Consider the following 12390-nt stretch of genomic DNA (forward strand, 5'->3'; position numbering starts at 1 on the left):
TCGGTGGATAAAAGCACTCATTGCCGATCCTGACAACCTTGGTTCTATTCCTGGGACCACACAGTGGAAGGAAAGAATGGACTCTTATAGGTTGTCCTATAGGACTCCTATAAGACTTCCTATAGGTTGTTCTCTGGTTTCCACATGTGCATCTCTCCCCCACAGAAATAAATAAATGTTGAAAAATTTTAAACTCTTCAAGTTGTAGTTGCAAACAAATTAATTTTGTCTCTAAAGAGATTTTGCCACATGCTTACCTCTGTGTCTCCAATTCGTCTCTACATCGACTTCTGCTTCCCATAGCAGGCCCAGGTAGCTGTGGGCTCTCATAGACCCTCTAGAAGGTTCCAGGTGCTGTCCATGAAAAAGAGGCCTTCCAGGCGCCTGGCCTGTGCTTACCGAGTCTGGTTTTCCTTGCAGACGTTCACTGCCTGGTGCAACTCACACCTGCGGAAAGCTGGCACCCAGATCGAGAACATTGAGGAGGATTTCAGGAACGGCCTCAAGCTCATGCTACTTCTAGAAGTCATCTCAGGTGGGCATGATGGCATCATCTCAGGTGGGCATGCTGGCATCATCTCAGGTGGGCATGCTGGCATCATCTCAAATGCCAAGGCCAAGGAAGTCTTCTCAAAGAGCAGTCTACCTGCTTGTGTCTTTGTTTGTTCCTGTTCTAAAAGAAAAATGGATTCTATATAGACTGGACTTAAAATGTTTAGGGCTGGATGGGACAGTACTTCTCGGTAATTCCAGTCTTAGTCACAAGGATCACCATAAGTTGAGGCTAGCCTAGGGTACAGAGAGAATTGTGGGCCAGCCTAGGGTACATGGTAAGATCCTGTCTTTAAAAGAAAATCACAAAAACCAAAACCAAACCAAACCAAACAAACAGTAAAACAAAATAGTATACTGCACATCTCAAAACATGAGAGTAAAATGGACACTTGTACACTACCTGCCATACTGCCTGCTTCATCTTTAGTCAATCTTTAGTTTGGATTCCAGAGATAAATGACCTCTGGTCTGGGCTGCTGCATGTTTCACAGGACTCTGAAACATGTGTAGAGTTCACCCTGGGCTTGTCAGCTGGTGTAGACTGGGCAGGCTGGGTGGCCCTTGAGGAGATGTGACTGGAAAGGAGAATGACAAGCCTGCTCAGATTCAGAGAGCTTCACGACCAGATAGCTAAGCAGAGCTCTGGCAACCACTTCTGTGATGTGTGCGTCTCTAAAAGCTAGCCAGCAGCTCTGAATGCTCCAGGGCCACAAGCTGGCTTCCTTCTTTATCAGTGTGAAAGCTCGCTCATGGCCTGATCCAGCACTGGTACGTCTGCAAAGGGCGTGGTGGTGGCCTTACCTGTTCTCATGGTCACATTGGCCTTGAGTGTGTTCCCTTCCAGGAAACCCAGAAACAAGTCAGAAGCAATAGAGAGATTGCCTCCTCTTAAGGAAAGCCTAGACTCTAGTCTTCAACCCCTTGATTCAGAACCAAGACAGTGTTGTACATGATTCTCTTTTCTTCCTTCAGGGGAAAGGCTGCCCAAACCTGACCGGGGAAAAATGCGGTTCCACAAGATTGCGAATGTCAACAAGGCTCTGGATTACATAGCCAGCAAGGGAGTGAAGCTGGTATCTATTGGAGCTGAAGGTAGGTGAGAGTGGCCTCTTCTCCCTCCCACCATGCTTCATGCCTGCCTGTATCATGCCCCCTGCTAAGTACTAGCTACAGACATGTATCAGGAATGGGCACCAGGTTCCAGACTTACTGGTTAAAAAAATAAATAACATCAAGTGTCACACCTTGTCCTCCTCAGATGAGTTAATAGAGATTCATGTCTGAATGACTCTAGGAACTGATTGGTAGGGCCCAGTGTGGTGCTGAGACAGACCCGTCATTCCAGAACCTTTTGAGTTCAGTCTGGGCTACACAGGGAGTCCAAGGCCGGGCGCATGTCACTGTGCATGCTGAGTCCCCCAACTACCATTTAGAGAAGACTGCAAGAGGGGCCAGGGCAGAGAATATGATGCCTTCCCTCTGATGGAGTCTCAGAACTCGGAGGTAGTCTGCATTGACCAATCATATGCTAGACTGGTACTTATCACTAACTCAGAATTCACAGAAACCAGAGCCATTTGCTTATGAATGCCACACAGCCAGATGCTCAGCAATGCCTGTTTAAACAGACGGGTCTTCTCCTTGCCAGTGAGTTGTGTACTGATTGTGTCATCTGCCCATCAGCTTGTTTTTCTTGCCCACAGAAATAGTCGATGGCAACGTGAAGATGACCCTGGGTATGATCTGGACCATCATCCTCCGCTTCGCCATTCAGGACATCTCAGTGGAAGGTAAAGTTCGTGGGGGTGGTCCACGTGTCTAATTTGGGAACTGAGCTTACAAATTAGATTTTGAATTGGATATTGTGACACTGAGCAGTCACTTGCACGATCAAACGGGAGGCATCTAAATTGAGTCTTCAAAATTTTTATATTTGTATGGGAAAAGACCGTGGCAGTGCTATTCTATTCTTGCGGTGGAATCGCTTTGCAAGAGATGCACACATGTCTGGAGCAGACGGTGTTTTTAACATAAGTTTCTTTACTGCATATTGTACTAGGGCGTTCACAAATGTGCTAATGCAATAGGCAGAGGGTTTTCTTTCTTCTTTGTATTCTCTATCCTTCCCTCCTCTCTCCCCCCCTCCCTCCCTCCCTCCCTATTTCTTCTTCCTTCTCTTTCTCTCTTCACTGGGGATTAAAACAGGGCCTTGCATATGCTAAACACGTGTCACCAGAGTCATCCCTTCAATCCCCTCGGGCAAAGTTCATTAGGCTTACAGCTAGAACACTTTAGTAATATTTAGTAATATTAATAATAAAAGTTGGGTGTGGTGGTTGACACCTATAAACCTAGCATTCAGAAATCTAAGACAGGAGGATCACAAATTTGGAAAGCCCTCAGGCTTTGTAGCCAGCCCACCCAAGCCTGTGTAGTCCCTGTTTCACCCCAAAGCATTCTTTACATTCCTTCCAAAAAAAAGAAGAAAAAGAAAAAGGCAGGTTTTCCTAGCCCAGCTACAGTGTGAATCAGTCTTCAAAATAGTGTCTACTCTACAAAGTGGGTTTAGCTGTTTAGGTATTTAAATTTAGTGGCTAAAAACGGACACAATTATGACAAATTATTGTTTTTCAATAAGTTGGGAACCTTCGGGAAGCATCCTGTTACTTTCCTTAGCATGAAGAAATGCACGGTAATAGAAGCACCCTGTGCAGGAGTTTTCATATGCAGACTGTGTGTTCTTCAAAGTGGCTGTCGTTTCTGAGCCCAAATTGGGGTTTAAATGTCATTATCTCTTGGTTTGATGTTTTAGATGACATAAGTGGGCTTGGTGTTCTAAAAGGGGAATCACTTAAGTGAGTTAGAAAGTTCTCTAAGGGCACGTGCTGCAGTCTTCCTGTCACCCAGTACAGTGAGCAGGGACGTGGCTTGTTAAAAAGATCTATTTTAGCTTTAATTATGTATATGCATGTGCGTGTGAGTGCAGGTGTTCTTGGGGGCCAGAAGAGGACGTCAGATTCCCTGGAGCTGGAATTATAGGTGGTTATGAGCTGCCCAACGTAGGTGCTGGGAACTGAAACAGATCCTCTTCCAGAGCAGTAGCACTTATCTACTGAGCCTTCTCTGCTCATGAGCTGCCCAACGTGGGTGCTGGGAACTGAAACAGATCCTCTTCCAGAGCAGTAGCACTTATCTACTGAGCCTTCTCTGCTCATGAGCTGCCCAATGTGGGTGCTGGGAACTGAAACAGATCCTCTTCCAGAGCAGTAGCACTTATCTACTGAGCCTTCTCTGCTCATGAGCTGCCCAACGTGGGTGCTGGGAACTGAAACAGATCCTCTTCCAGAGCAGTAGCACTTATCTACTGAGCCTTCTCTGCTCATGAGCTGCCCAACGTGGGTGCTGGGAACTGAAACAGCTCCTCTTCCAGAGCAGTAGCACTTATCTACTGAGCCTTCTCTGCTCATGAGCTGCCCAACGTGGGTGTTGGGAACTGAAACAGATCCTCTTCCAGAGCAGTAGCACTTATCTACTGAGCCTTCTCTGCTCATGAGCTGCCCAACGTGGGTGCTGGGAACTGAAACAGCTCCTCTTCCAGAGCAGTAGCACTTATCTACTGAGCCTTCTCTGCTCATGAGCTGCCCAACGTGGGTGCTGGGAACTGAAACAGATCCTCTTCCAGAGCAGTAGCACTTATCTACTGAGCCTTCTCTGCTCATGAGCTGCCCAACGTGGGTGCTGGGAACTGAAACAGATCCTCTTCCAGAGCAGTAGCACTTATCTACTGAGCCTTCTCTGCTCATGAGCTGCCCAACGTGGGTGCTGGGAACTGAAACAGATCCTCTTCCAGAGCAGTAGCACTTATCTACTGAGCCTTCTCTGCTCATGAGCTGCCCAACGTGGGTGCTGGGAACTGAAACAGCTCCTCTTCCAGAGCAGTAGCACTTATCTACTGAGCCTTCTCTGCTCTCCAGCCCCAGTGGGCGGGTTTTAATGGTTGCTGGCTGATGAGTCACTAAAAGCCCCAGAAAGACCAACATCCGGAGTCCCTTCATCCTGGGAAGATGATAAGAAACACCCCACTTCTCCATACTTAGATCTTACCACTCAGGCTAGGTTAGTTGTTGGTTACCAAGTTAACAGAGGCTGACTAATTGGCAGCTCAGGTTACCCTTAAACCTATTCTGCCTGCTGTGATTTGAGAGATAAATAGGTACTTCTAATTCTAATTTTCAGAATGCCAAGTTTGGTATTTGTCAACAGCACGAAATTTGGATTTATTTACAAGAGGTGCTGCTGAGACGACTTGTCGTCCTAGCCTGACAGCCTGAGTTGGAGTTCTAGGACCCACAAGGTGGAAAAAGAATACTGCTGCCTCTGGCCTCCGCATGTGCACCGTGGCACATGTGCATGTGTACATGCACGTGTACACACACACACAACTTTTTAAAAATTTAAAGAAATAAATATTTAAGAAAAAGATTTAATTTCAGTGATCAGTTGTTAGGCTAAAGGCACAGTAATACATCTTATTCAAAGAGGAAAGAAAGAAGAACAGTAATGACGAGGGGCTGAGACAGGGGAGGAGGGCCGTACTGGGCACACGGCACTGGTACACACTGATGAACATGGATGCTTTGTTTAGAGTGAGGGTCTGCCTAGCGCTCCTCTAGCTCTTCCTCCTTGGAGTGGGGGGTTGCAGGAAGTCTACCAGATCTGCCTTCAGTCAGCATCACAGGGGCGAACTTAGCCTTAGGCTTTTGTCTGGCTTGTTGGTTTTGCTTTTTTATATTTTTGTTGTTACTTGGTTTTCTCTTGGTAGATACTGACCTTAGGGCCATAGGAACACTAACCAGGTAGCATTCTACTCATGAGCGACATCACATAGCCCTGGTTATAATTTTGTAATTAGTGATAAGGGAATTTAAAATCTAATTTTTTTTTCAGGTGTAGCTATGAGAATGGCATTGTCTGTGTTTCCCCTAAGTGACTTTTCATATATCCAAAATAAAATAGCCTTTTTTTAGCACACCTCACCACACACGCGCGCGCACACACACACACACACACACACACACACACCTTTTCTTGCTGTTATTATAGAAACATCTGCCAAAGAAGGGCTGCTGCTATGGTGTCAGAGGAAGACAGCTCCATACAGAAATGTGAACATCCAGAACTTCCACACCAGGTAAGCGGGTGGGCTCTCAGGCCCTGCCTGGTCCCCCAGAGCCCATGAAGGCCAGGAGAACCATGTGGCTTTTACCAGTATCTCTCCTGTCGAGGGCCTGGTTTACACGGGAGAAGTGAAGCTATACTTTCCCAGTGACCAGGGCCTCCCACAGAAGACAATCCATTAGGGTTCACTGTCCTGTTTGTAAGTGAAAGTTGTGTTGTGCCAGAGCCCTTCCCAGCTGGTGGCTCCTTTGTCCCCACACAAGGAACTGATGACAGGAACCTCTTATCTGGGACGGTGGGACCCCAGCAGAATCTACAGCTACTCTGGACACTCCAGCACCCTTCTTCTTAGGCCATCAGCTTTGATTGCTAAAATTGAAGACTAATAGGAAAGTCACATTAGTGGCCGAGAACAGATCAAACGTAGCCCAGGGTTGTGGAGAGCAGATCGTGGCTCTGGCAGCAGGCAGCTCCTAGGGGGTTGCTAGCACTGTCCTATGTGAGCAGAGGCTTGGTCACGTGTCATCCTTTGGATGGTGAGTTCCTGTGGGTCTGTGGATAGCGAGAGGAAGGAAGGACAAAGTCATGCCCAGCCACAGATCGGGAGATACTTCTGGTTAGACCTTTAGGTGGGTTAATGGCTGTCAGAGCGGCAGAGTCCATTTTCTTTAAGGGTGTGACCCTCGGTATGTTAACCATGCTCTGGTGGATGGCCCTACACCCGTGAGTATATGGACAACACAAATTGGACTTGACTATTCAGAGAGAGAGAGAGGGAGGGAGGGAAAGAGAGAGGGAGGGAGGAAGATGATTGGGAGTATGAATAAATTTACTATATGCTTATATGAAACTCAAAGAAATATTTTTTAAAATTATATAAAAATATGTTAGAATATCCCCAGAATGATAGCACCAAGTTAGGCCTTGCAAGCAGAGGAGAGAGGGAGTCCCCCCTGTCCCCAGAAGCCAGGGAGGGCTGAGCCAGCCAGCCAGGGTGAAAGCCAAGTTCCCCCCTGTCCCCAGAAGCCAGGGAGGGCTGAGCCAACCAGCCAGGGTGAAAGCCAAGTTCCCCCCTGTCCCCAGAAGCCAGGGAGGGCTGAGCCAACCAGCCAGGGTGAAAGCCAAGTTCCCGTGTTTGCCAGCATTGGCCTCTCCCCTCTTTGGTGGACCCATGACTTTTCAAGTGACATTTCCATTTCCCTCGGGGTCATCTTCCATGTCTGACTTCTTGGGGGACACTTCCCATTCCCCACTCATGGGCCCTGCTGTCAGCTGCACACTCAGAGCTGAGCATCCAAGGGCTCAGTAGTAGTGTTGTCTGTGCCCCAGCTGACATCCAAGTCTGCCCTGTGACCCTGGCCTTCTAAAAAATAAAAAGTAAAAATAAACTCAGAATGGTGCCCCTAACCTGTAGTCCCAGCATTTAGGAGTCTGAGGCTGGAGGGTTGAGAGGCCAGCCTGAGCCATGCTGAAGGACCCTGTCCCAAAATAGTAAACAAACAAATAAACAAATGCAACCCCCCAGAGTAGCTGGGGAGTCATGGTGGCTATAAGTACTCTGAGGACTCCCAGATTCACCTGGGGTCAGTATCCTTAGGGGAAGGGTTACAGGGCAGTATCAGGTGAGGACCAGAATGGAGACTGGGTAAAGAGTGAGTGGGAAACCCTAGGACTAGAAGGGTAGGGACAATGGTAGACTTGTCCTCTTTCCCACTGCTATATATACTAGCACATAGTGAACAGGGTTAGGGCCCCTGGCAAGGCTGAGTCACCTGCTCAAAACTGAAAGGAAGAGGGGAAGGGAGGGATAGGAAAGTGTAAGGCTGGACCATCCAAGGGCCATTAGTGTTACTCACTGGGGTGGGGCAAGGTCCCTTTGGTGCAAAACTTCAGATGGGAACAGACAGTGTCTCACCCAGGGGAACCTGGGGTCTCTCCATTAACCCACATTCTTCTTTCTGTTGCGAAGCTGGAAAGATGGCCTTGGACTCTGTGCCCTCATCCACAGACACCGGCCCGACCTCATTGACTACTCAAAGCTTAACAAGGTCATTCGTTTGGGGGTGGCTTTCAGTGTGCTTCACCCATCACGCTCAGCATGTCACCCCGAGAATGAGCCCACCAGCACTGGCTGGCATGGATGTGGGCTGCCCAGGAGGCTTGACATATGTTAAAGGTTTTACTTGCCTGGGTTACAAGGATGGGCAGTGTCTAGGGCTTGGGAATAGGACAGGTTCAATTACTCTACCCCCTTTTAATGTGGCATCAGGAGCTTGTCTATGCAAATAAAGAGTTTACTGCTGAGCCATATCGCTATGCTTTAAGTTCCCTTCACCTTTCTGGAAGATTCTTATCTGTTGAGAACTCTTTTCTCATACAAAGGCTCTTCACAACTATGTCATTGTTGATGGCAGGAACTACTTATTTATCTTACAAAAGAAGCTTTGGAGATTTATTTTTTTTTTTTGGCGGGGGGATTAACCTTAGGGGAAAAAAAAACAATTCAATGCACTAGGTCTTGGGATGAGGTTGGGGTTGGGTGGAGTAGTGCGGCAACAAGGTCTGCTGTAGCTGCGCTGGCTTTGAACTCCTGGTCACCCTGCCTCCACATCATATGTATCAATGATTGCAGGAGTGCTCTTCTCCCAACCCCAATTTTAAAGTAGTTATAGGGCGGGAGCGATGGCTCAGCAGTTAAGAGCTGACTGCTCTTCCAGAGATCATGAGTTCAATTCATAGCAACCACATGGTGGCTCACAATCAACTGTAATGGGATTTGATGCCCTCTTCTGGTGTGTCTGAAGACACAGACTCACATACATTAAATTAACAAATCTTTAAAAGGAGAGAGAAGAAAGAGAAAAGAAAAGGAGTTTGAGATCAAGCCAGGTGTGATGCCCAGCATTTGGGAGAGTGAGGCAGGAGAGTAGTGAATTTGAGGGCATCCTAGACTATCCAGCAAGACTCTGTCTCAGAGGAGAAACAAGAAGGTTGTTTTAGAATGTAGGTTGTAGGGCAGAGCAGTCAGGCCGCCTCTGAGAATGCAGTGCTTTGGAATGATGGCCTGGGAAGATTTGGGACTGAGAGTATGGCAAGCTCTGACATGCTTGCCGTAGGCCACAGATTTCCTCCTGGGTGCTGGTTAGCTGTGCTGGCCATTCACGTGTGCTGTGCCTTTATCTGGAAGTTGGCATGCTGCCCCTGTGTGTGGCATGGACGGTTATGGGCAAGTTTCCTCTGGCCTCCCTCATTCTTGTTAGTTATCACTTGCCCACCCCACTCCCACTCTCACCCCAGTCTGTCTCCATCGACCCCACTCCCACTCCCACCCCAGACTGTCGTCTTCGATCCAGAGCATGTGAAGGTTGGTTTGTTCCCTAAAGATGAGGCAGGAGGTGCCATAGTAAGAAGTAGAACGTTTCAGGCTCCTCAGTGCACATATTCTCCTGTCTTCGGGGTTACCTTGAAATATTTAAAGCATATGTATATTTTCCTCATGAATATTTATTGAATTTGTAAGATGAAGAACTTGTTTTAAATAGATTGTTTTGCTATCAATTTAGAGTGATCATTTTTTATTTTGAAAGTGAATAGACTTAGGAAATTAGTCATCTATAGTGGGTAGAAAATTGGTAATATAATGACAACTAGTATCTTATTCTGTTATATCAGAATGTACTATAAATAAATGTATGTGTGCATATATTCTCAATACATATAAGCATGTGTGTAAAATAATGCATACATATTCATTGAAGCTTCACACTAAAGTCAATGCTTTAGATTTTGTTAGTTTGTTTGACACAAGGTCTGGCTGTATAGCTCAGGCTAGTCTTAAACTCATGGCAATTCTCCTGCATCAGCCTCTTGAGTCCTGGGATTACAGGCACGGACCATCACACCTGGCTTCAGTTCTTATTATTCTAGTTTTGTAGACCTAGAAAGTGGGAGAGCCAGGTCACATGACTTCCTGCCTGTCCTGGGAAGTACTGAATTGCTACACTTCATCTCTTTAAGTGGCACTCGGAAACCGGTGGTTGTCACAAAGTCTCAGAATTAACACCCCATTCTAGACACCAGAATTTTTCCTTACATATTTTTTGAAAAAAATTTTTTTCACCCAACTTGTAGTCTTCATGAGCCCAGCACGTAAATCAGGCAAGAGAGGCTTGCTGGGTGCGGTTAAGCAAATGGCTCTGTGCCATAGTAAAGCAATATGTAGTTAAAAGACCAGTATTATTATTATTATTATTATCATTATTATGCCTGATATAATCATATGTTCTGTGAGGTAAAGGAGATGACCCTGGTGTTTTCCTTGGGAGCATCTGGAATGGTTTTTTTGAAGTCCAAGGCTTTCAGTTATCCCCCTGTAGTAGGGAGACTACATTCTGCAGAGCAGTGCAGTTTCTAAGATGCTCAAACGGGACAGATGAGATTGATCAGCATGTACAGGTGCTTGTGGCCAAGCCTGCCAGCCCTGCACCCGTGGAGGAAGGACATTGCACTAAAAGTTGAAGTTGCACTAAAAGTTGAAGTTGTCCCTGAACTAGCAACGTTCTTCATTTCCATTTCTGTCTTTTACCTCCATCCGTTTCAGAGTCATCATGGTTCATCACTTTAATACATTAAAACAGTTTATGTTGCCTTTAGAGGTCTTCAGTATTTCAGTTACACATGTCTAGGTAACCTTGTTATGCATGTTTATCCAATCCCATAGGGTGGAAAACACAATTTTAATACTATCATTTTCTCACCTTTAACTGAATAGAAACATCATTTCTGTTCTTTATAGCCACCTTGTAACCTCTTTAGCAAGCTAAGCACTTCACCCAATGTCACCTGCCTGTCACCCCGGCCTGCTTATGTTCTGACCCAACATATTAATCTGGGTGTGGTAGTGCACACCTGCAATCCTGGCACCTGGGAAGTAGAAGCAGGAGAACCGGTTCAAGGTAGGGCTTTTGAGATGTGTCAAACAAACAAACAAACAAACAAGCACTCCAATTAATCGGAGCAAAGGGGCAAGGATCACCTTTCACATCTGGAAAACGGCTTTCATGATTTAGAATGGTTGAAGGTTTTTTTTTGTTGTTGTTGTTGTTTTTATTTTTCCCACAGAGTGAAAACTAAGCCCTAACCTGTATCAGGGTGTCCTTCCATACCAATGACAAATGTCCGTCTACTCACCTCCTAAGCATTTGCCCTCTTAAACCTTTTGCTTACATCATGTGAGGTGTGGCTGCATGGGTCCTGTGTTCCTGTGAGGTCTTTCTCTCCATGTCTCATAAGAAGGAACGTTGTATAGTTCTAATCCTGTGTGAGTGGGAATGCATCCTTCCAGAAGCGAGGTGTATGTCTTCCTTTTGCTTTGGTATCCTGAAAAACTGGCTGTGTTGTTTTCCATACAGGATGACCCCATCGGCAACATTAACCTGGCCATGGAAATAGCAGAGAAGCACTTGGATATCCCTAAGATGCTGGATGCTGAAGGTGAGGTGAAAAGCAAGCCTCCCAAGTTACAGGAAACCAAAACCAAACCAAAACAAGAAAACCTGTGGACTGTAAAAGCGATGGCAGTGGATGGGAACACTGTAAAACTATAGGCATGTTGCATCTGAGGTACTTAGGATTCTGACAAGGCTCTGCCCCTTAACAAATGAGGGTAAGAGTTTTGTGTCTATCTTGCTCATAATGATCTTGCTAAAGATGGGGCCGACAGAACCGTAGAAAGATTTGATAAAAAGCTCAGCCTTAGCTAAGAAGCAGAGTGCTTTCGTACATAGATTGAGATCTAGACAGCGGTGTGAGATTGTATGTGATTGTGTGTGTGTGCATACATTTACACACACATGTATGAATAGCCCGTGTGTAAGTATGTACATACATATATATTTACACACATCACATAGATAATACCATGGCCCTGGGGATTGAGTCCAGGGCCGTGCACGACTGTCCCAGCAGTCTGCCATTGACGTCTGTCCCACCACTCTACCATTGAACTCTATCTTTTGCTCTCTTTTACTTTCTATTTTTGAGTCAGGGTCTCGAGTCTCATTTGGTTAATCAGGCTGTCCTTGAACTCACTCCATAGGCTAGCAAGGGTTTGAACTTTTGATCTTACTGTCTCAGCCTCTCCAGGAATGGAAACTGCATGTCTGTATCATCCAGCTTTTTTGGTTTACTGTTTTCTAAAACAGCTTTCTGTGTTTTGTTTTTGGTAGCATCCTGGATTTTTTCTTCTCTATGTAGATGTAAGCTTAGCAAATAAATCACTTTGTGAAATTGCCACTTAAGAGAAAAGAAGTCTTTCCAGCTAAAAGCTGTAGAATTAAATTTAAAATATAGAAGAACATTGGGCCATCAGTGTACAAACCAAACTTCCACAATTTTGTTTGTAATTTATCTAAATGAAACTTAATGTTGACAGACCTGAGAGGACGTTTATATAGCTAGCTCACTGCCAATTCTCCTTCTGGGGACTTGCTTCAAATACTTTTGTGACCCTTAGGAGCGGTGAATTCAAGTGGTTGTATGTATCTGTGACCCACCATTTAAAATACGGGCTTTTGGAGAGTTTGTTTCATTTATCTGTGAGCGGTTACCTTCAGCCGATATTTACTGAACACTGCCTATGAGCAAGATCCTCCCTGC

The 12390-nt window shown here is 45.8% G+C and overlaps 1 protein-coding gene across 1 annotated transcript in view; it reads left to right on the forward strand.

The window, feature by feature from the left end:
• Actn2 (actinin alpha 2) overlaps positions 1–12390 on the forward strand; it is a 71315-nt gene that overhangs the window by 28509 nt on the left and 30416 nt on the right. The window contains exons 2-7 of the mRNA XM_085831285.1: positions 421–535; positions 1528–1647; positions 2259–2345; positions 5659–5746; positions 7703–7781; positions 11145–11226. Coding sequence (XP_085687411.1) covers positions 421–535; positions 1528–1647; positions 2259–2345; positions 5659–5746; positions 7703–7781; positions 11145–11226 — 571 coding nt within the window. The remainder of the gene's footprint in view (positions 1–420; positions 536–1527; positions 1648–2258; positions 2346–5658; positions 5747–7702; positions 7782–11144; positions 11227–12390) is intronic.

Source organism: Mus caroli, unplaced genomic scaffold, assembly GCF_978045245.1.
Source record: "Mus caroli unplaced genomic scaffold, Mus_caroli_1 scaffold_15, whole genome shotgun sequence".
In the NCBI taxonomy this organism is placed as follows: Eukaryota; Metazoa; Chordata; class Mammalia; order Rodentia; family Muridae; genus Mus; species Mus caroli.